The sequence below is a fragment of the Malus domestica genome, chromosome 16 (genome assembly GCF_042453785.1).
Source record: "Malus domestica chromosome 16, GDT2T_hap1".
Classification (NCBI taxonomy): domain Eukaryota; kingdom Viridiplantae; phylum Streptophyta; class Magnoliopsida; order Rosales; family Rosaceae; genus Malus; species Malus domestica.
The window spans coordinates 9,598,005-9,622,192 of NC_091676.1; the positions used below are offsets into that span (position 1 = coordinate 9,598,005).

The 24,188-nt window shown below is 35.4% G+C and overlaps 3 protein-coding genes and 1 long non-coding RNA gene across 5 annotated transcripts; 3 read left to right on the forward strand and 1 right to left on the reverse strand.

Moving 5' to 3' along the window:
• The first annotated feature begins 276 nt into the window (after nt 1-276).
• LOC114822225 (uncharacterized) lies at nt 277-2,639 on the forward strand. Its single transcript, XR_003770384.2, has 2 exons — nt 277-1,377; nt 2,132-2,639. It is a non-coding gene; the product is annotated as an uncharacterized lncRNA (long non-coding RNA).
• A 4,015-nt stretch (nt 2,640-6,654) lies between these two features.
• On the reverse strand, nt 6,655-9,683 carry LOC103433200 (damage-control phosphatase At2g17340-like). Its single transcript, XM_070815936.1, has 9 exons — nt 9,677-9,683; nt 8,897-9,001; nt 8,596-8,810; nt 8,401-8,469; nt 8,116-8,300; nt 7,888-7,921; nt 7,600-7,670; nt 6,968-7,007; nt 6,655-6,870 (listed from the first exon to the last, which is right to left on the reverse strand). The coding sequence occupies exons 1-5, from the start codon at nt 9,681-9,683 to the stop codon at nt 8,154-8,156; spliced, it is 543 nt and encodes a 180-aa protein (XP_070672037.1). The 3' UTR covers nt 6,655-6,870; nt 6,968-7,007; nt 7,600-7,670; nt 7,888-7,921; nt 8,116-8,153.
• On the forward strand, nt 9,469-10,929 carry LOC103433146 (small ribosomal subunit protein eS27y). The gene is made up of 4 exons (XM_008371379.4): nt 9,469-9,764; nt 10,140-10,241; nt 10,393-10,421; nt 10,541-10,929. The coding sequence occupies exons 1-4, from the start codon at nt 9,762-9,764 to the stop codon at nt 10,665-10,667; spliced, it is 261 nt and encodes an 86-aa protein (XP_008369601.1). The 5' UTR covers nt 9,469-9,761; the 3' UTR covers nt 10,668-10,929.
• A 2,641-nt stretch (nt 10,930-13,570) lies between these two features.
• Nucleotides 13,571-17,314, forward strand: LOC103433147 (nudix hydrolase 13, mitochondrial-like). Of its 2 annotated transcripts, XM_008371380.4 has the most exons (5): nt 13,571-14,136; nt 15,988-16,102; nt 16,181-16,264; nt 16,582-16,731; nt 16,888-17,314. In XM_008371380.4, exons 1-5 carry the CDS (start codon nt 14,066-14,068, stop codon nt 17,107-17,109), a joined length of 642 nt encoding a protein of 213 aa, XP_008369602.1. In that variant the 5' UTR covers nt 13,571-14,065; the 3' UTR covers nt 17,110-17,314. The 2 variants fall into 2 exon arrangements, with proteins under 2 accessions (XP_008369602.1, XP_017187074.1); XM_017331585.3 differs by lacking the exon at nt 16,181-16,264 and having other exon boundaries at nt 13,652-14,136.
• Nucleotides 17,315-24,188: the final 6,874 nt, after the last annotated feature.

Sequence of the window (24,188 nt, forward strand, 5' to 3'; positions counted from 1 at the left end):
TTGACCTAGCCATTAATTATGTAAATTTTAGAAGTGGTATATATGTGTGCACCTTGCTGTGAGTAGGTTCTTTTCAATATAACGTGATTGTGATGCTTTGTCACTGGGGGATGTTTATATAACGAAAATGGTTTCACCCAATGGAGAAAGAAAAGGTCACGCAGATAATTTTGATTAATCGTTAGCCAAAAGCTTCGGAATAGGCAAAGATAATGATCGAATATATTGTAAGTAATCTTCCCGTGAATTGATCATATATTAATACAAGAAAGTAATAACTGATATAACAGAAATATAGTTAGAGGGGTATTATTGTAATTAGGTTATATGGCTATATAAGGGATTATATAACAATCATTTCAGTAAGTTCATTTATATACATTTTCTCTAATCAATCAATACAATCTCTTTTGTTGCTCTTTACCAATTCTTTCTCTTCCTCTGTACCAATCTTCATCTTTTGCAATGTAGTTAATATGGTATCAGAGCCACCAGGCTAACACCATTGATTCTGGTGGTTCCATTTCTCATTATTTTTCATCTGTTTCTAGCTTAGTTTCTTTCCAAATTTCTATTAGATTTTCTTTGGTGCTTTCGCAATCGTTCTTCTAATTCTGGGTTGATGCGGGTCCTAAGTTTCTCGAACTGGGTCTGGATGAAAGTTGGGTTTGCGGATCTGGGTCGGGATATTTGAAGAATGGTGTTCTAGTCATGTGGGTTTTGGCGGTTGGCGGCGAGTAGGTCGTCGCTGACGATACGGATTTGGTCGGAGCCGGAGTTTTTTGGTGTTGTTCTGCTTGTCAAGGGCTCTTCTCTCGCCCTATCTACTGTGTCTCAGACCAGGGAGCTATACAAACGGATTGACAAGCTCGTCGAGTACTCCGCCAACAACGGCCCGGAGTTCGTAGCCATGATCCGGGAGAAGAATTCATCCCCATCTTTCTTGCTTGGCTTTGATGGCAGACCGGCCTTCACGAATGGGCACAGTGGCGTCCCCATCTTCTTCTTCTTTCTATCGACTGTTCGAATTTTGTTGCTTCCCTTGCGATTTTGCTAAACTTTATCCAGCTCCAGGATAAGCCGACGTTTGGGTTCTGTTCGGAATTTCTCTTCTGTGTTGCTGATTGAACAGTGGGATCTTGGACTTTGTCAAGTTGTTTCTTGTATCTGTCATCTTCTTTATGCATATATGGTGTTTGTGAAAATGTCTGAATGAAACTAAATGCCGCAATGAGATCAGTGATCTAGAGATTTGGTTCCTTCTTCTGCTATTCTGCTCTGCGATCTACCAATCTGCTTAGGTTTTTGTCGCCCATCTGCATTTCCATTGCGGGGTCTATTCATCTGGGTCCAGATCGAACTGTTTGGTGACTGCCGGTGAGACTGTTGACATTTTAAGCTTTTCTGCGTTGAGATTTTTTTATAGGTTTTCTACTTTTCCTGCATTGTGTTGCTGAATTGTGACGTTGATTGGATTCTTGAACTCGATCTCTCCGAACCCATTGGGGGGGTTCGAGCTCTCTCACTGTATGATGCTTTGTGTTTCTTGCCATTGTTGATTTAGATTGTATGTTTTGGATTTGGTTTCTTGGAGTGTCATTCTCCTTGGTTAATTTGGGTTTCTTGGAGTGTCATTCTCCTTGGTTAATTTTTGGTGTTCAGAAGATTTCAGGATTGTCATTCTCCTTGGTTAATTTTTTGGTGTTCGGCAGATCTTGGAGTGTCATTCTCCTTGGTAGATGTAGTTTCTTGGAGTGTCATTCTCCTTCGTAGATTTCATTTCTTGGAGTGTCATTCTCCTTGGTAGATTTAGTTTCTTGGAGTGTCATTCTCCTTGGTATATTTAGTTTCCTGGAGTGTCATTCTCCTTAGTTGATTTGGTGCCAGTTTCTGTCAAGATTTAGGAGGGATAATTTGCATATACAGTGAGTGTGTTACTATGGTTTCTCAGTTCACAGTCGACAACTTGTTGGGTACGTTCAGACCAAGACCAGATTTGATTGTATTGCTAAGCTCATTGATCTACCTTTTGGGGAGCTTGTATTGGGTTCTACTTAAAGAAAAGACAATTCTAATGGATTTAGTGCTACTTTGGACTCTACTAAGCAAGTTCACTGCTTTGTTGTCCAAGATGGTTGCAGTGCTTTGTGAGCAACATACTACCGACGTCTTTATTGGAAAATTGATTTAGCAGATGGGAAATGGATGAGTCAATGGAAGAGGCGGCGAACAGAGAGACGCTTGAGGAAGCTGGTGTGATTGGCCATCTTGAAACTAGATTGGGATCGTGGATTTACAAGAGCACAATCGCAAGGATGACATTTTACATCTTGAGAGCGAGACTTTAGATGATTTTGGTGATGTTACAGGCACTAGGAGCAGGCACGGAACTGGGCAGACAGTTGGAAACCAGTAATTGCAGATCAGTCTCAAATACCTGGCTAGTTCAAACTTCACTTGGATACTCCAAGTTTAGTTTGAGGGGGGAGTAATAACTGATATAACAGAAATATAGTTAGAGGGGTATTATTGTAATAGGTTATATGGCTATATAAGGGATTGTATAACAATCATTTCAGTAAGTTCATTTGTATACATTTTCTTTAATCAATCAATACAATCTCTTTTGTTGCTCTTTACCAATTCTTTCTCTTCCTCTGTACCAATCTTCATCTTTTGCAATGTAGTTAATAGAAAGTATGATATGTGATTTTTAATAATAAAAGAAGCTCATACATATTGAAGTAGAACTAAAGTACAAGTTTTTATTTGGCTTTTTACTTCTTGTATGGCCAGGATTGAAATATATTTTCTTTTTAGATTTACTTATTTAAACTAAAATAATGAAGGGTTACTCCTTCAGGTTGGCCATGGGGATTTCAGAAAAATAACGTTGGAGTCTCTATTTTGGGCACAAAAATGCCCCTAATACATGACAACATTAATGCCTCAAATCCAGCAATATATTATATTCTTACCATATTTTTCATATCACATTTGTACTACTTTTCTAATAGAGATGAGATTCACATATGTTGGTGAGCTCTACTTTTACTAGAGAGGTGGTACAAATGTAATAAGTGTACCATTACTCTTCGCATTTTTCATACAACATTTGTATATATCATCTTTCTAATAGTCTCTAATAGAGATGAGACCCACATGTTGTTGGTAGACCCTATCTCTATTAAAAAAGTAGTATAAATGTGATATAAAAATGTGGTAAGTAATGCATGAATAATTGCTATATTAGTCTGAATGAAGTTGAGTTAAAGATGTAAGTGAGAGTGGAGGTGATGTGGCTACGGGGTTGAAAGCCATTTCATTAGGATGAATTGCTCACCAATAATTTTTGGCTTTCCACTTGCATGACTATGGGATTGAAACCTATATAGACGACTTGCTTTGAGATTGGTTAATTCAACTAAAATAACGCTGGCTTGGCTCTTTGAGCTTGGCCATGAGATTACACTTTATGCTAAAATATTATTAAAAAAATAACGTTGGACTTGACGGATTGGCACTTTAATTATAAAGCCCTTTTGGCTACTATGTGGCGTGATTTACATTGCATGGCATAAAATGCAGAGTCTGTAATCAAAGAGCGACCAAAGCTTTAGCAAGCAGCTTTCCTCGTCGAAAACATACGAGATGGTATATACTTATATTATCTTCATGTTTGAAGAGATATCCCCTCCAAGTTTGAAAAAGAACAACTATATATTTGACTGCGGTTAGCAGTAAGTTTTCTTCATTCATCAAAAGCTGTTAACATTCAAGCTTCGTTTTATTTGACGTGTATATGTGTGTGTGTGTCTCTCTCTCTCTCTCTATATATATATAATATAATTTAGCAAAGCTCTGTCTGCTGGCTGCAGTAATCATGGCCGTATAGGGGCTGATAATTTCTCAGGGTCGGGCATGCAGATTTCCATGCAGCTGTCGTAATCTTCGGTGCATTCATCCGGACATGAAGGATCTGGTAGTTGGCTCCCATTGTTGGTACACCCAACCACGCATGACATCACTCCGTTGTAGCAGGCAGCGGAACATGAATCTTGGCCGTGGACGACTTGTGTTGCAGGCCATGTTAGCAAGAGCAGTGTTACAAGTACAGGAAGCACACTGGACCTCATTGCCAAAACTATTACTTATAGCCGTAAACTTTAAAAGGGGTGTATGTGTACCTTGTTGTGACTTGTGAGTATAGGTTCTTTTCAACATAATGTGATTGTGGCGCATTTGTTACCGGGAGATTATATATAAAGAAAATGGTTTCACAAAAGGAGAAAGAAAAGGTCATGCAGATAATACTGATTGATGGTGAGCCAAAAGCTTCGGGACCAAGGGTCAGTTATTTTTAATATAATATATATGACAGGCAAAGATAATGATCGAGTTCTGTAAGTTCCCTTTCTGTGAGTTGGTCCTGTAATGTAACATGGTATTAAATTAAAGGAAATTTTTTTCCTGGTGCAAATGTGTTCCAAATAACAATAGTCATAAACAAATAAATACACAGAATATGTTGCAATTAAGTTGTTTATTTGATCAAAGCTTAATTATATAAAGTAAAAATCCTTTTCTTTTATTGGTGTAGACATAATTGAGACCACTAGGCTCCACACTCGCATATATATATATATATATGTGTGTGTGTGTGAAGTTGATCAAATCCAGGCTAGCTTATGGTAATTTAGGTGGCTGTGGCTGCATCGATCGTGGTGGAGGTGGTGGTAGAAGAGGTGATCGATGGCATTGCTCGTCGCACTTAGTGTTCGTACCGTTGCAGTCATTAACATCCGCCCCGCTGCCACCGTGTCCCAAACAAGCAGTGACGCATGAGTACCAGCGTTCAAAGCAGAGCACGGCACATGTCAGGCCTGCGGCATCTTGACCTTGATCGCCATGGACTACTCGTGCTGCAGGCCATGCTACCAGAAGCATTGCCACAAGACCCAGTACTACAGTGCTTGACCTCATTGGTAGGTTGCAGACTCAACTGTGTAAATTAATTAAAAAGTTGCTTATTAATTTCTAATTTTCTATGTAATGTGATGCATTTTGGTGTGTTTATATAAGAAAAAACCCGGGCAGATGAATTTTAATGTCAGAACTTAAGCATTTTGTGTGGGGATGGTTGCATGACATTCCGGACGTCGAATGAATGAGGTCGGTTATTTTACTTACACAGGAGCCAAAAACAATGTAACCCTAGCTACCTCATGTCAATGGAGATTACTAAGAGCATCGCGATGAGGGCTAAATACAACCTGAGCTATGTTAATTTTAGCATACATTCACCCATGCAGTGGATCTGCCATTGCTACTACTTCTATAAAGACCTAATTTTTCCGTTATCTCGCAAAAAAAAGGTGAGATTATATAGGGCACAAAAATATTTTTGCACTTTTTTCTAGGGTTTAGGGTTTATGCATTTTTTTTAGTACAACGATATAATTTACATTAAAGGAATGATGGAGTTTGGCTAAATCACATAACGGACAACTTAATTTGATATCGAATTCGCCATCCACGAAAGCACAAAAATATTTTTGTGCTTTTTTTTTTCTTCAAGATTTTTAGAATTTTGTTCTTTTCTACATTTGAAAAGACTTGGAAACCTTGTCAAGAACAACTCAGCCCATCTAGGGGTTTCGTCGAGCCATCTCTTATCTAGTGTTTTACTTGACGTCATATTACTCGAAATGTATTAAAATAAATTTGAGAAGGTCTTGATTAATGAAAATACATATTTCTATATTAGAATAGCGTCTTGTCAAAACTCAAAAATTCATTTTATTAATATATAGTTCGTTACAGAATATATATATATATGTATGTATCGCATAGTTAAATACTAGAAAGTTTTGCCCGCGCGTTGCTGCGGGATTAGAAATTATGTGAAAAATTATGTTGTACAGGTATAAACACATCAACTTATATCACATGTAATTAAATCAAGCAATCTCTAAACATGAGAAATGGATCTTAGAAAGTATAAATCCTACCTCATAATATTAAGGGAAGTGTTATTGGCACTCCAAAAATCTCATTCTACACTCCTCACAAGTATATTTTTCTTTTCTAATATAGAAAGTTTGGAGTGTAGAATAAGATTTTTGGAATGCTAATAACAATTCTCATGTTATACAATTAACAAATTCTCAGTGCATGATCACAAAAAGGTATAGAAAAGTAATTCAATTTTTAAATTTCAAAAATGGGAAAGATAAAAAAAGGGTCTAAATTCTCAGTTCTCAATATAACGAAAATTATGATATCATTTTAACATGAACTCGGGTTTTATCTCGGTCACCAGCATTAATAAAGCTAGTGACTTCAACCTGTGCAATACGTTATATGTATACATTACTATATATGTATTTGGACATAAAGTATAAAAATTTACTAACAGATTAACAAAAGAAGTAATTATGAATTGGAATTAAATGATATTATAGTTGTTAAAAAAATACCTGACCAATTTTTACACACAACATCATAAATTGTTAAAAAAAATAATAGCACTGAAATATCTAATTACTCAAATCTATAATTCTATTAAAACACATCACTGAAAACCCCAAGGAGAGAGGTGCATATTCCTAACCTTGCACGGCTAAAATTGCATTTTGTTTGAGGGGAGAAAAATGATCAGAACTGATAAGTCAATAGTTAAATAGGTTTACTCTGGTGTCAAATGTTTTTTAATACATACATAATACTCTCTATTTAAATCAACATTGATTCTTGCATACCTTCAGTTATATAATGTTTGGAGTTGAATGTATATATACCCAGATGGGAATAATTCTTTATCCGAAACTTAGAACAAACCAACTCATCCGAGTACGCAATGGAACTTAGCTGCAACACCAATATAATCAATGTAAATTATTATATTGAAACAATGTGATCAAACTTAAACAAAACTCCAAATCCACCAAAAGTTTAAATTTCTTACCTTGAGTACAGAGGGCTTCAGAAAACGACGACATTCTAGCCTGGAAATAAAATCTCCAAAATCAGAAAAATGAAATTTGCATAGAATTCACAGTTCTAAAATGATAGATAACAATAATCTCACACTATAACATTATACAAAAATTTAACCACAAAAATAGAAAATGGACAAATTCGTAAAGGAAAGTAGCAGCAGAGCAACTAATGGATTCTCTCAAAGATAATATTGTCAAATTTGTAAGATTAAGCAAGCAAGAGAGAGTACTGGCTTGCAGAGCGTAAGTTGTTAATCGACACATTATTCTGTCTTAAGTTAAGCAACTGAAGGTTTGTTAAGGCACATAACATAATCAAACCAAGCTTAAATATTTTTAAATACAACAGAAGAAATTTTTTTTTTCAAAACCAAGATAAAAATCTAAAAAAAAAAAACACAAAATGCAAGGTATTCTCTGAGGAAGGAAAGAGTTGCGAATTGCAGAAGACAACAGTTGAGAACGACAAACCACAAATTCGCCATAAACCGAAGCAGAGTTGTGAGAACAGACGAAAATTAATCAATCAATTTCAGAAAAATAGAGGAAAAATTAACAAACCTGAACAAATAAGATCTGGATAAATCTTAGAACATACCTGAGTTCAATTCAACTTGTATGACAACAGTCCCAATTGTGGGATCGCCGATGATAACAGAGACCAACACACTGAATAACCGGATTCAATGAGAAAGAATAAGAGGAAGAAGACACAACCCAAGTTTAAACATCATAGAAAAGAAACTGATGTCAGTACCATAGAGTTTGATTTGGGGATGTCTTTTCTTGTTAGACTAAACATATAAACCAAGATCGTGTAACATGAAACACAGCCATCCAAACACAAACTGTAGTTCATAACAATTGTACAGAGTAGAACTCTTACCTATAGATCCAGCTTTACACAAAAGCACAACCATCCCAAAAACCAAAAATAAGGAACGTAGGATTTTAGAACCCTGTAAGAAAGGGAGAGTAGAGGAAAGTTTAATGATATAAACAAACAATAGAACAGATCCCATAAGTTCCCTAAAATGAATGCTACAATATGCACAAAATGTAACTATTAGTAATAGTAACCAATGTAATCAAACATAAATAAAATGGTATCGTACAGTTTTGTTCTTTTTCATAGAGCTCTGAGGTTGAGTCTTATGAAATGGCGAGTTTGATACAAATTATATTTTCGGCAAATATTCCTATAATCAGATGCTCTACCCACTTGACTTCATCTTCAATAGCATCATTAAGATCCAATACATTCTCAAACAGGGATATTGCCTTGGCATTATCTTCATCCTGAAGAGTTTAATCATGATCATAATTCCAAACTCCAAGTCAATCAATTATCTACATCAATGGACTAATAAAGCATCCAATAACAATAAAAAGTACCCACCTTGACTTTCTTGAATATATATTGGAATCCCAACTCCCTAAGAACTTGCTCCCGAAGTCTGCAAAAAAGCTGGATTTCCCAAACAAAGCATGAAAAAAAAAAAACGTGAATGCTAGGAAAACGATGCCGCAATAAATCATGACTACAACATAATAGAAAGTGAGAAATCAACTCAAATCAAAATTTCGAGCTTACAATGCAATCCGGCGGGCCTCCGTGACTCTCAGGATCCTTTTTCAAGTCCTCCAGTATCTCAGTGTACCCTTCAGGCAAAAACACAAAAAATTGCAGGCATTTATGAAAACCCAATTCACTAATCGCAAAACAATCAGTAAAGTGTGTATCTTTGAGCAAATTTCTTAGCTCTGGCCGGAGCGTCGGGAACCGAAGCGTCGGACTCAGCTCGTTTCCTGCCAAAACCAATCAAACCCATTAACGAAAAACCCAAGAAATTAAGGTTTATGATGGAGGTTGGGGAAAGGATGAGGATTATCACTTGAAGGAGGGGGTGGAGTTGTAGAAGAGGTCGATCCAGGAGAGCTCAGTGGGAGTGGGCTTGCGGGGATTGTTGGAGGGGAATCTGTAGGGGATGGTGCAGGCTCTGTAGTTGAATTCGAACGGCATCGTCAGTAGTGGAAATAAAGAGTGAATTAGAAGATTTATCAGAGAGCTTACCTCTGCAGTTATTGCCGACTTGAACAAATCAAGCTTCTGTAGCAGTCTACATATCACAAAGCTGAGAGATGAGGTCTGGGTGAACTGGTGGCAGCGGTGATTGAAACTTGACAGGGATGTGGTTTAAGTTTTTCTGTGGTGAAGCGGTGAACGATAGAAGAGATGAAGAGGGATGAAGGTTTGCCAGATGGGGTGAGGACGGAGGGGCGAAGAATGAAGAAAGCGGTCGAGGATCCCACGCGTCACAAAACTATTACTCATTTGACAGCAAAGCAATAGGGGCAAAATTGAAATAACAAAAAAGAAGCAAGGATGAAAATGGAAGAACATTGTTAATGAACAGTGTTTTGTGTTGGGTTTTAGTATATGTATAATTTCCAGAGAAACGAAAATAAACATCGAGACTTTGCTTTGGACCACCGGCACAAATTTGGACAAAAGAAAAAGCCCATTAGAACAAATTTGACAAAGAGGCCCAAAACGAAATACAGAACTCAACCCTGAATGGTTGAGATCAAACTTCCTGACGATCCAACGGTCAGAACCTTTCAGCCATTCATTTATATTCGATCTTAATTATAAACCCTAAATCTCCTCTTACCAGCCATCGTCGCAAGCTCTCTCGCTCCCTAGAGTTTCTCTTTCGCGGCCGCTGTTCTTCTCTACAATCTTCGTTTCCAATCAAGATGGTAATCCCAACACGCCTTATATTATTCTGATCTGTAATACTCTATCGTTTTCTTCTCTTTCGTTAGCATATCATTCAGCTATATATATATATATATATGTCTGTTTATATATTGTTGAAACATGATGGCAGTGGGAATCTGTTAGGATATCGAATCGAAAAGGCATTTATTTTCTTTTGGGTTGGGCCAAAAATTAGGGTCAGAGTTTGAACAGAGTCCATAAATTCTGTTTGTATATTCGGAAAATGGTTGGATATGAATCATATGATAATGTTTTGATAAAATGATGTGGTGAAATTTAGAGGTGATAGAAATAAGTTAGGGTTTCGGACACGGATTGTGCAGTAATGGCTGTTTGGTTGCTCGTTGTAACAGGTGCTTCAGAACGATATTGATTTGCTTCACCCACCAGCTGAGCTCGAGAAGAGGAAGCACAAGCTCAAGAGGCTCGTGCAGACCCCCAACTCTTTCTTCATGGTATGAATATTAATCGATTGTTGCGTATGCTTCTGTGTTTTTTGTATTTGTGTTGTATGGTTATGAAATGTTCAAGCGGGATGTTGTTTAGTTATGAAGTGTTTAAGTGGGATAATAGTATACTAATTTTGATTGTTTTAAACTTGAATAGGATGTCAAGTGCCAGGGGTGCTTCAACATGTAAGTGTTATCTGTTTGTGCAGTTTTTTGTTAGTATTTTTAAAATCGTGCGCTAAATTGCGAAGAAAGAGAATTTTGTTGTTGTTTAGAAGTGAATTTAATGGAATTTGTTTGTGCAGAACCACCGTGTTCAGTCACTCGCAAACAGTTGTGGTGTGCGGGAACTGCCAGACTGTGCTGTGCCAGCCTACCGGTGGTCGTGCCAGGCTCACTGAGGGTTGCTCTTTCAGGAGGAAGGGGGACTGATGCTCCTGCTAAGACCACTTTTGACTCATGTTAGTTTATGTGAAACGGAGCCTTTTGAAGGTTCATTTCGTGGAAGAAAAGAAATGGGTGCTGTTGTTATTGTCAAGTTATCTAGGTTTGGGTTCCGATATTTAATTTTGTTAGGATCGTTCTGGACTTAGTAAGGCAGTGCCGCGTTTTGAATTTGTTTTAATTGAGTTTGCTATTCGACATTATGGGATATCAATTACATCTTGAGATTATATATTGTTCTTGAAGTGTTTTCCTGCTCTTTGTATTTGATATCTATAAATTGCTTGTTTGCTGTTGCGGTTCATATATCTCTTTCTTAGGTGAATATCGTGTGACTTCTATAATGTGTTCTTTTACCTTGTTTATACCTTGGAGGATTTGAAGATCATCTCCTATCATACAAGTAGTTATATTATGCTTTCTAGGACACTGTTTTAGGTTGATTGATGGTGTTCAGTGTGCATATCTTTCAGCGAAACGCAGTTTTAGGGGTGTATAGTGGGTATCATTATTGGTTAATTACTCTGTTTTTGGGCTATATTTATGTAGCTGTTAAGTCTCATGTTGCCCATTGATTTGCGGGATAATTTGACTTCTGTTAGTAGTTTCTTTTGCTTCAAAGAAGGCCTATGACTCAGAGGCACGAGTTTAGACTCTTACCGATGAGTGGGTGAGTTAAAACGCTTATTGTTCTCAGACTAGAGTTTGAAGTCTCCACAGCTTCAGGTTGCATGGAGTATACAATTGCTGTCTAATATTTCTTGAGCGGTTCAATAGCTTCGGCCAGCATGGTGGTGAGGTGGTGGAAACTGATGAAATTGAGGTTCTATCGTAAAACCAATTGGTAATATGAGTAGTCTAAGATCAAATAAGCACATAACAAACCTTGTCCCTCACCGATGTGAGACAACTCTCAACAGAAACTTAGATGGAACGGGAGAGTGAGGCCACAGAAATGGGAGTTGCTGGCTTTATATTTTGTATGTGATTGCGGTTGGTTGTTGGGTCATATGTGCTCAGTTGCAGGAGCATGATCTAGTTTTATCCTTTTAAGCTTATTAACAATTAGGCTCGTAGAATCGTGGTTTTTGGGTCGTTGCATATGAGAGCCTTTTTCAATTCAAAGCAAAAGGCCGGGTATGCTTTACATAAACCATTTATTGTGCTTCTGTTTCCAATTGATGCGTCTTTTCGTTGTGAGGCTCATATCAATTAACGATCATATGTCGGTCAATTTTATGTCTCATAACACGTTATTTAGTAAAACACGGTTACACCGAAAAGATTTTTGGATGTGTGGATGAACGATTGATGACGCCACGTTTCCCTATCATGAATGATCTTATCTCTAACATTAGGTTTTTTATTATTTTTTTTATCTTATATTTTATCAGGTATAGAATCAAAGACGGTATTAGATGACGAGAGTGTTGACCCAAGTATATGGCTTTTGGAGCTTTGGCTTTGTAATGTTGTGACACTTTTCTCCCAATAATTCATCCGACTAATTACAACCAATAATTCATCCGACTAATTACTTTAATTACTTCTAATGGCTCCACTTAGTTTCTATCTTACAATCATTACCCAATAAACAAATCTCAAAGCAAAAAATCTAGTCTTTCGGAGTATAGAATAATCTGTACTTCTCCAGTTGCGCCTCACATTTGATAGCAATTTCCTGATCAAACATGTCTTTGTACTTTGTAGTATGCAACAACAACAAAACCTTATTCCGCTAAGTAGGTACTTTGTAGTATCTTGTTGGCAAATATGTCGATGGATAATACTTGTACATAACCAGTGATTTCAAATATTAAGTTCAATGCGTGCTCGGACAACTTTACATTATTCTTTTGGGAGTATTGGAGTACAAATAATTTCCAATTTTTCTTGTGTAAATCTGAATTAGGACCGGTGCACGACAGTGATGTATAATTTGGTCGGCCAATTATTGGTGGGTCTCTACCCAACACTAATATTAAATTTTAATTGAAAATTTGCATGTATCTGAATCTTCATATATCTTTGAGAGACTGAGTTTTCCCCAAACTTGTCTTTTAGTTTAACAATTTTATTTTTTGAAAACAGCAGTCGTCGATGCTGCCGACATTTCGTAGGAAAACATACACAAGTACGAAAATTAATATGTTCAACTAGAATTCTAGGCCCTGCAAGTGCGAAATACTAGACTTCCATCTCTGTTTTAGGATCGAATTATACTTCCGTTAATCGGATTAAAATAGTATCGTCTTTTCACATAAGTTTAGGATCTCACGTAATTTTTAGTTGTGACGAGAATATAGATGGTACACCACACGTTTATATGTAAATGGTGAAAATTTTTAATTTTTAAGTTATTAAGGGCATATTTAGTATCTAACTTGAGAACAAAACTCAAAATTTTAATTTTTTTCTTAAAATACATGTTTTGATTTAAAAATTTTCAATTCAAAACTTTGTTTGGTATGCAACTTCTCAAAACTAATTCAAAACAAGAAAAATCAAATGCTCAGGCCGGAGGAAGAAGGATAAAGGTGGTGGCTATGGTGGATGCAAGGGGGAAGAGATTGAAAAGGCCATAGAGAAGAGAGAGAGAGAGAGAGATGGAGAGAGGGGGGAGTGAGTGGTAGAGAGACATAGAGGAGTGAATCCTGAAAAAAAAAAAAAAAAGTCGAACAACACACTTTTTGTGTTTTTAATAAATAAGCTTTGTTTTCAAATATTTTTAAGTTGTGGTTTTGAGAATTATATTCAAATTAAATATCAAACAAAGACTTAAATTTGTGACTCAAAACTTGTTTTTGAGTTAAAAACATTGGATCCAAATCAAATACCAAACATGTCATAACCTTTTAATACACATATCCCACCATTTATACGAAAATACCACGGTCACACTGAAAAATCTCCCCACGCCTATGAGTTTGACGTTTACCTATTTAAGTGATGAGCGTTGATTTGGTCTTCCCGCGGAAACATTTATATGTATGGGGCTCTCTCTCATTCTCTCTCATTCTCTCCCTCTTGCAGAAAATATTGTGTAAGCAGCAGTTTCTGTGAAGGCGCAGCATACAGAGCAACCTAATTTCACCTGTTCAAACAACATTCAATTTGTTACTAGATTCAGTGTCACCGTTGCCCTTATTGACTCTCCATTTTTTCTTCCTCTCTCTCTTTCTCTCCTCTTATCGAGTTACTTTTAAAGAGCTATGAGGTCATTCTGCTATCTCATTTTTCATCCGGAACACTAGTTTTTCGGTGTTCTTGGTGTGCTCCGCGTATGTAGATTATACACACCCAGAAGTTCCAGCAAACCGTGATGAACAAATCCCCCAAATTTGGACATTGTTAGGGTTGTTTTTCTTGGTCGGCAGGTTACTATCATGTCTTGTTTAACGGCAAGAACAGGGCGGCAGAGACAGCGCTACGACGGTCATTTGAGGCTTGTTTCAGGGTAAACACTTCTAACTCCTCTTTGTTTTTGGTCATAGATTGTTTCCTTCCTTTTCTTTTGATAGAAGGAAGCAAGTGTTTTACTGTTTATTGAGAGTATGAATCCCACCTCGGAGATTTAAAGCCTTGCCAACTCCATTGTTATGATAAATTATTGAAGCTGAAGTGTCATGTGTCAATTATGTCTCAAATGATTTTTTATCTTTTTGTGTGGAAAAAATGAAAATTGAACTGTAGATGGTATTCAGGTGATAAAAAGCTTATCTCTGGGTCCCAATGTTTTGTCACAACAAGTTGCCAAAGGCTCCACAATTGCTTGTGGCCAACTGGCCAAGGTTAAGTTGCTAAAGCTGGTCCTGAAACTTGACTTGTGATAGCTCATGGCATTATATTCCATTCAGTTATGTTCACACTTCACATGCTATATGCAGTTTTGGAAATTCCCCTTTTAGTCATTCCACGGTTGAACAAATTCCCCTTTTAGCTTATAATACCACACATATACAGCTATTTTCTAATCTAGTCTTTATATAAGTATATTATCTTTCGTAATCGTCAGATAAGACATAGAAGACTGAGACGCATCTCAATTGTCAATATGTTACCTAACGGCTAAGAAACACATAAGGATTTAAGAACTTTATCATATGTGTGTGTATGCTTATGTCTCTTAGCTATCTTTGCATCTCAATTGTTTGTTTGTATCTAGTAGTGAGTTGAGCTTTAGCAGGGTTTCACTTCATCTTGAGTTGACACTATAGTAAAACCCAAAATATTTCTAACTACTGCTTTGTACGGTTCTCTTGTTTTGTTATCTGTGATTGACAATGTTATGCTTGCAATATGGCATAACTCGGAGTGGTAACTGTTTATCTCCTCTTAAGAGGAGGATTATCTGTTATCTCTCCTCGAGACTATCATAATTACATATTAAGAACAATAATTGTGCTTATGAATACGATCGTCAACTATTTGTTTAGTCTTCATGAATAAAGCAGGAGAATGCTATAAAAACTAGGAGTGTTTAGCTTGCAGCATAACTGATCTAGTAGAAATGATAACAGGAGTAATCTAAAGAGTCGTCATGAATAATGCAGGAAAATGTTGTAAAACTTTACGTAGATACCTTCGTCTTGTTGATTAGCCTGGAATAAGTACTTCAGTAGGCAGAGTCTGCGAGTGATTGGACTCGTAATTTCAGAATCAAACTATTTTGTTTGTGAAAATGTAATTAAATCATGGAAGCTTCATATAGTATGGTTCAGTAGGTGCATCACGTCATCATAATTAACTAGTTCATTCATTGTGTTGGTCCTATTGCTTATTTTCACTGGATATCCTATCTGTAAGTTGTTGATGTTGTTCTTCCTTCAGAACTACCCCTTCGCACTCTCTAAGTTTTTATGGGGGCTTTTCCTCATTCTGTATTTCTCACATATAAGTTGAATCTGCTTGAATGGATACCTCCCTCTTACCGATTAGCCTGAACTTAAGCTACTTGGCTAGAAGAGTGTGCGGGAGCAATTGGACTCTTAATATCAAGATCAAACCTTATTGTTTGTAATATAGGCAACTCATGGAAGGTTCATAATATGGCAGTTATGGTTCATATGTATAACATGTCATCGTAATGTGTTGATTCTTTGCATTGGTCCTAATCCTTTCTGTAGGGTATTCTATCTATTATCTGTATGTCGTTGATGTTCTTCCCTGAGCACCACGAGGGTTTATTGAGGACTTCTATAACATTTCCCTTCTATATTTCCTTTTCAACCAGCTACACTGTCACACGTTAATTTGGAAGTTTTTGAGGGAGTTAGGGTTTTAACTTTCCATCTGGTGTAAAAAATAGGTGTATTCCTTATAAGTTTGAAAAGATTGCTGGCGGTTGCAGTGGCAATATAGAGCAAAAATTGCTTGTTCTCATGATTTCTTCACCAAATCGGGATGATCTTGTGTTTCCAAAGGTATTTATCTTCCTTCTTTATTTGTTCTAAAAGCTCTAATTTGGTCGAATATTAAGCATAAAAAAACCTTTCGATCAGGGAGGATGGGAGGATGACGAAACCATGAGGGAAGCTGCCTGTCGCGAGGCCTTGGAGGAAGCAGGAGTGAAGGGAGTTCTTGATGTAGGTTTCTCTTCCCTGCTTGGTAACAGGCACGGACACCCTGGCACTTGCAATAGAATTTGTACCTAGACATCTAAATTTACACATTCTCTCTTATACCCTATTGTTGTAATGGATTCTCACTTCATGTGTCTATTGTATCAGAAGTCTGTTTTCGTGGTTTTACGCTATCTTCGTTGGTACATTTTTAATGTGATTACAATGTGTCATGCATAACACTAAGACTGATCATGATTCTCTACATAAAATATGATCAACTTAATATAATACAGACTCTGAGACTCAGGTAAATAAATAAATTTCATATTTGCTTCCAGGATAATCCACTGGGAGTTTGGGAGTTTAGAAGCAAGAGCAAACAGAACAGCTGCAGTCTGCAAGGAGGTTGTAAAGGTTTCATGTTTGCAATGGAGGTGACTGAGGAGCTCGATTCCTGGCCTGAGCAGGCTAACTATGGAAGGAAATGGGTGAGTTCTATACACTGATGCAATTTTTTTTGGTCCACCAGATAAAATACAAGGAACTAGTTGAAAGAAGCACTATAATTTGTAACCATTTTAGCTTACTCTTTGGCGTGATTATAAGCGAGGACTTCATATAATTTGTTGGTTGTAACCATTCAGCTCACCATAGAAGAAGCATTCAGATTCTGTCGTTATGACTGGATGCGAGAAGCGCTAGGAAAACTTTTGACAACCCTATCAAAAAGCAGGGAGAATAACACAAGAAATGAACTGGAAGAACTTCCTTTGAGGACAATCTCCGAAATTGGATTAGAACATCCAATGTCATCATCACCGGTGCGCTTTGCTAATCATTCCAGTATCCAACAGCTTGCAGCTTAAAAATTTAACCAGAAAAATGAACCGTACAGGATTGATCAATGATCACAGGTCATGTAAAAATTCCTTGTACTGAAATTGTTGTATTTTTTATAGTAATTATGTTTTTTTTTAAGTAAGTTTGTTCAGATCTCCTCATTTGTATAAACCTGTAATCAAATCAAGGGTTGAGAACCCTTAAATTATATACTTGTACAAATATTTATAATTTGTTTTAGAAATGCTGCTAAATGCTGGCACAATGCAGAAAACAAGCAAAACAGATAAAAGCCAAAAAAAATCTCAAACTCCGGGAATGATCTTCAAACACGACAAGAAAATTTCAAACCTCCACACGCTCCTCGAGAACTCAAATCCTAGCAAAAATGCTTGAGCAGAATACGATAACATTCACCCTTCGCAGAAAAATCTTTGTTTAATTGATCTTTTTGGTTAATTAGTTTTAGTTTAATTCGAAAGCCGTAGGGGTTGATCAACTTTGTACTTCTCCCCTTCCGTATCTCAATATTCTTAGACGACTATGTGAACTCGTGCATTGAGGAAGATCTTTTGCTTCACAATTAGCCTAGAGCGCAACCTCAAACAAGAAGTTTTGTGTGATTATTACATTTTTATAGTACTGTTGCTAATATATGTGTTATAATATATATAAAAAAAGACATTATTAATTTTTAAGGACCTATACGCAAGTGTTTAAACATGAGCCAACTAGTAATACTATGTGACAGTATACCTCTTTCCAAACAAATAGAAGAATATATATGATTATGACAAAATTGGAAAAAATCACATGACCTTACTTGACCATCATATCTTCATGTTGTGTTACTAATCTACTCATTAAAATACAAATAAATGACAATGTTAATATACATGAGCTACTTATTAACAGATGACAATGTAAAGCTAAGACTTAAAAAATTTCACAAAACGAGTTTTTTTTTTTTTTTTTTTAACAAATAATATTATCTACACTAAGGGGAAGGGGATAAGCTTAGCCTCACAATAGGCTATCAATAATGTAGTTCAAACTTGCATTTGGTGAAAATCAAACATAGGACATCTGATTTACAGGTGAAGAGGAACGAGTTAGAAAAATATATATATGAATATGACCCAATGGGAAAGGATCAAAGGACCTTGTTTGTGTGCCTAATTCAACTTTGTCCTAGTTGTCTAGATTGTTGAACTGACACCCTTATCAAACCCTTAAACCATTCCATGTTACACGGGGAGGGTTCCTTAAATCTTTGACTCTATACCTTTCTTTCCAACACATCTTTCCATTCACACGTCTGTTTTATTTGCACCTTGAAATTGGAGATTCATGGGATTCACAAAATCCACCTTGCCCTTTATTCGAGTTTCTTTGACTTTTGACACTTAATTTTCTTCCCCCATGAAGCCACTATTCACCTACTAATTAGTTCTTAACACCACCCACCATTCATGATAAATATATCAAAACTTCCTGTTGTTGTTTTTTTCTTTCTGTTTTCTTACACCAATAAACTAAATAATATTAAAGCTTTTTTTAAAATTATTCTAACACACTAGTGACACTCTAAACTTAGTTGGCTAATTTATTTTCACTTGACGTTGAAAGTTATATATACTCTATAGATTTACAATCTACACATGCATGATGTCTATAATGTCACATTTTATGTATTGTTTTTAGAACAAATTAAATGATTTTTTTAATCAGATTGTGTGTTTGTGGGGTTCTTTTAGACGAAAATAACATTACAAAGACAAGTTCCTAGGGCAAGAAGAGCTAGCAAAATCTCATAACCAAGCCGGACGAGCCTTCACAAGCAGTAAACGATACACCACCGGATTAGAAGATGACTACCCATCGAAGTTAACGTAGCTACAACAAAATTAGTCTCACAAAAAAACATGGAGAACAAAATACACTGAAAACGACCATATTAATTGTGTGTGTTGTTTTTAGAATAAAACCTTTTTTTATACCGAATTTGTATTTGTAACATCCCACATCATCCAGGGGAGTGGATCCTGTAAGCCTTATATATAGATTCCCATCTCTACCTAGCACGAGGCCTTTTGGGAACTCACTGGCTTCGGGTTCCATCGGAACTCCAAAGTTAAGCGAGTTCGGGTGAGAGCATTCCCATGATGAGTGACCCACTGGGAAGTTCTTGTGTGAGTTCCTAGAAACAAAACTGTGAGGATGTGGTTGGGGCCCAAAGCGAACAATATCGTGTTATGGTGGAGTCGAGCCCGGAATGTGGTAGGGTCCCGGGCCTGGATGTGACAGTATTTGTTTAAATGCAACATGTAAATAAAATAGATATTCTTAACCATGTAAGTTATAAGTTGCATATTATCATGAATTCAACGGTAATATTATGCATAACTCTAGTGGATAGGATGTTGAGTTTCTACCATATTTCTTGGGTTTGAAACTACCCCTCTATCTTCTAAATTATTGTAATAATTTGGACCATTTTCTCTCCTTTAATAATAATAAATTATAAAATGTATAGGGAAAGCACATGAGTTGGGCATGCCACTCAAATGCTTAAGAAAATGATGGACTATATTTTATTCATTTAACACTATTTAGCATATGATTGCAGATACCGACTAGCCTATAAAATTTGTCATAACAAGACCATCAATTTTAAGGTTGCAGAATCTCTCTTTCTATATGTTTTCTGAATTGTTTAATTAAAATGGAAGCTAGGAAGTAGGAACGATATGTGTAGTTTGTGTTGTGTCAGTCATGACTCATGAGTCAAAGAGAGAGACCAATATCTCTGTCAGAAAATGCACCATAATAATATTGCCAAATATCTAAGAAGAATACCATCTTATAGAATAATGGTGATCAATCGGTATAAAGCCTTGTTTGGCCTACTAAAGTTCAGAAATTTGTGTCCAGGAATCACGAAGGGCCGATTTATCTCTATCCTTGATGATATATATCTTTCCACTTTCTTGATGGTACGTAGTTAATTAGTTATAATCTTTATTTTTGCAATATAAATATTGAAAAATTTAAACTCTCAATTGAAATTGAAAGGAAGATTGAATGACATGCTAGAGATCATACTAGCCATATCTTTACTAATTAATAAAACACTTATTGTCAACCAAAATCCTATGAAATTACCATTTTAACCCTTTAATTAAAACAGAACATGAATAAGAAATATGGGGTAGAGATGTAATTTCACACAACCAAAGTTTGTTTTTTTTTTGTTTTTTTTTTCAAAACCTCACCTCTATGTAATCCTAACATATCTCTAATTAAAAAAAGAAAAAGAAACTTGCCTAGTTTTAATTATGAAAAGGTTCACCATGTTAGATTTGTGTGGTCACTCGAAAGGGATCTGGGACCAAGTAGGGAAAATTAGGACATTGATGAACCCGAATAATAAACTGGAAAGACAAAGTTAATTACTCAAACGTGTTAAAACCCCACTTCAACCTTTATTTCAACTTACGTGGTTGTTGCCTTAAGTTTACAATTAGTTGTCTCTCTTTTAAAGTGGAGGCAAATATTTGACCTATTTGTGACCTTGGCTCCCTCCAATTTTTACAGTCTATAAACTTCACTTTTGCAGTAGGGTAGCAATAAGATTCTCATTAGAGTGAACATGCACACATGAACATCAAAAGATTGTTTAATAGTCCTTATTGAGTCACGCAAGAACGCCTGTGACTATTAAGTTTGACATTAAATTTTGAAAACATGACGTGGTAAAATATTTAGAATATCACATTAAAAATCAATCTGAAGAGATCAACCAGTTTCAAATATATTGTTATGCATTTCCCATGAAAGACAATTTCTGTAACGATCAAGGTGACTTAATTCATCGTTGAAAAGGAAAAATGTTCGGTTTGAAAAATCTGGATTTGATTGTTGTTATCATTCTAGAGGATAGTCATACTCTGTAATTTTGGTGTGAATGCTTATACGAGAAAGGGATAATACTGCGGATACAAAATTTGAAACAAAATTTGCAAACCAAATGATGTGCCACCAATAAAAAATAAGCACGTTAATCAAACCTTAAGTAATAATTCAATCATCCACATCCACATCATTTGGTTTAGAAATTTGATCTCCTTAGCATTACTCTTAAGTAATAAGAGTAATGCTTAAGAGTAATGTTATGGAGACTAAATTTGTAAACTAAATGATGTGTCACTAATAGAAAATGAGCACGTTTATCAACGTTTAAAATCAATTGGTAATATGGGGAGTAGTCCAAGACCATATAAGCACATAGCAAACCTTGTCCCTCACCGATGTGGGACAACTCTCAACACGCCCCCGTATGTGTGGCTGATTTTCAAGCCTACACGTGGACAACAAATGGGTGACGTGAAACGCGTGTGGCCTTTTGGTTTCACACAAGGACAACCTGACTCTGATACATGATGAAATTAGGGTTCCACCATAAAATCAATTGGCAATATGAGTAGTAGCCAAAAATCAAATAAGCACATAGCAAACCTTGTCCTTCACCGATTTGAAACAACTCTTAACACTCCGAACTCACCAAAATATAAAAGAGGAAAAAGCCCTTTCCATGGAAATAAACGAATTATGAAACAAAATTTTTGGTTTGAAAAGTTGGGAAAGAAGGTGCGGAACATATTATTATACTATATATAAGCTCCAATTGGATCCACGTGGCTGAGAAAATTATATTCCCCATGTTGTTGCATATACCTAAAAGTCTTCCTATGCTGTATAGAGTAACATGACCCTTTTTGCAATTGTAATTATATTATTTATGACTAGCCTTTGTGGACGCGTTCACGCACGTAGATAAGGTATTTTTTAAATTGCAGCGTACTACGCACGGCTTATACATTTTAAATGTAATTATTTGCGTAAATTGATAAAAGGAAAGTCAAATATTTGAAGTAAATGAATAATCTTATATCATGCTAGAAGAAACCCCTTATAAACCAATTAAAGCAGTTGAATTCACATAATAAAATCGGTCTCTATAGAATTTACAATAAGAATAGAGAAAATAATATTTAATGAATAATTGATTGAATCATATTATTGCTAGCCTATTGTGAGACTAAGCCCACCATTTCCCCTTAGTGTAAATAATATCATTAATTAAGAAAAAACAATAATTTGACAACTAATTTAATCATATTATTATTCGCGTGCGAAAAACCTTTTTATAACTAGCATTACACACATCTTAAGATGTTTTGAACGTGTTTAAAAATAAAGAAAATAATATTGAATAAACAACTGATTGAATCATATTATTCCTAACCCATTGTGAGACTAAGCTCACCCCTCCCCTTTAGTGTAGATAATATTGTTTGTTTAAAAAAAAAATAACAATCATTTGACAACTAATTTAATCACATTATTACTAGCCCATTGTGAGACTAAGCCCACCATCCTCCCTCTTAGCGTAGATAATATTGTTTGTAAAAAAAAAAAAACAATCATTTGACAACTAATTTAATCACATTATTGCTAGCCCATTGTGAGGCTAAGTCCACCCCCTCCCCCTTAGTGTAGATAATATCGTTTGTTAAAAAAATAATCATTTGACAGCTAATTTAATCACATTATTATCTACGAAAAACCTTTTATTATAACAGGCATTACACGCTGCTTAAGATGTTTTGAACGTGTTTAAAAATAGAGAAATTGAATCACATTATTACTAGTCTATTGTGAATCACTAATTTAAAAAAAAAACAACACAAAAAAATTTAATTATTAAAAAAATAATGTTAAAATGACGAAAATGCCCCTACCTTATTTGATGCATTATTTTGGGATACCTTTGAAGTTTTTTTGTCTTGGGGGCAAAATTTTTTTGTTGAAGCTTGGTGACACCAAAATCACTATTCACTTTTTCATTGACTTTATATATAGATTATCTATGCATATATAGAACAATATCATTTGCCTATTCGCGTGATAATATAATTTAGACTGTAAATTTAAACAATACATCAGATAAAAGCTTACTTAATCGATGCAATTGATTTGGAACGATCTAGCATGTTAGAAATAGATTACAAAATATTTTGTTTTCATATAGTTCGACAGTTTATGTCCATTTTAGTTGAAAGTGAAACTAAAAGAAAGAAAATCTTGGGGATGATCTAAGTATATATGCTCGAAAAGATAAAGGTAGTATTAACATGCATGGTGATTTACATAATTGCATTGGGATGATCAATGATGCGTCCTGACAATTGAATGATTACTGGAATGATGATTAGAGATTTGAGATGTATTGAGCAATCATATGTTGCTGGTGACTCCTTTTACAAAGCTTTTCGGTTTTGGATATATAAAACTTCTTCTCAGGCGTGCATGCTCATAGTACAATTTGATTTGATTACTACAATAGTGTAGAAGATTAAAATTAATAAAAACTTGGTGTTAAATTGGATATTGATTTTAGTTCTTTAACGAGTACTTAATTCAAATTCATGTTATATTTTTATTTTAATATTTAACAAATATCTTATTTAATGCCGTTACATTAAATTTTAAATTTACTATTATACACATTTTAATTCATTAATTTTATTTAACTTCCTCTAATTAGTGAACGTTCGTATCATAATATATTATACTAAATTAGTGTACATAAATGTTTTTACCTAAATATATTGTAATGAATTAGTGGCACGAAAGAAAATATGCAAAAACATTATTTTCATAAAATTTAATTTATGAACACCATAAAATTATAATAAAAAAGAGAAATTGAATACATGTGCTGGCATTAAATAGAGTCTAGGGACTAAAATCAATTTTTGTATAAAACATTTTTCTAAACTGCATCTTATTTAAGGATTAAAATTTAGTTTTCTAGATTTTTTTTAATGTATCCAGAACACTGGATGATACCCCATATGTTATTATACAAAGTGGAAGATTTTTTTTTTTGACAAGTGTCCCTCTACCTTATAATGACATATAGTATATGTGTCAATGTTTGAGGCACACTAAAAAATCTATTAATAGCACATCATCCATTCAAAGTCAGACTCTCTCTCTCCTTCCTTCCTAAGGCACATGCAATCAAACCTTAGGTTAG

Bases quoted from the DNA above. Each gene is read 5' to 3' on its own strand.
- LOC103433200 (XM_070815936.1), bottom strand. The intron at 8,811-8,896 runs GTGATAATCCTC...TGGTTTTGGCAG, and splicing joins AACTCCACCCCCTCCTTCAA to GAAACGAGCTGAGTCCGACG. The intron at 8,470-8,595 runs GTAAGCTCGAAA...TGGGAAATCCAG, and splicing joins GAGGCCCGCCGGATTGCATT to CTTTTTTGCAGACTTCGGGA.
- LOC103433146 (XM_008371379.4), top strand. The intron at 10,242-10,392 runs GTATGAATATTA...AAACTTGAATAG, and splicing joins CCCCCAACTCTTTCTTCATG to GATGTCAAGTGCCAGGGGTG. The intron at 10,422-10,540 runs GTAAGTGTTATC...TTGTTTGTGCAG, and splicing joins TGCCAGGGGTGCTTCAACAT to AACCACCGTGTTCAGTCACT.
- LOC103433147 (XM_008371380.4), top strand. From the start codon at position 14,066: ATGTCTTGTTTAACGGCAAGAACAGGGCGGCAGAGACAGCGCTACGAC. The intron at 14,137-15,987 runs GTAAACACTTCT...TGTAAAAAATAG, and splicing joins CATTTGAGGCTTGTTTCAGG to GTGTATTCCTTATAAGTTTG. The intron at 16,103-16,180 runs GTATTTATCTTC...CCTTTCGATCAG, and splicing joins ATGATCTTGTGTTTCCAAAG to GGAGGATGGGAGGATGACGA.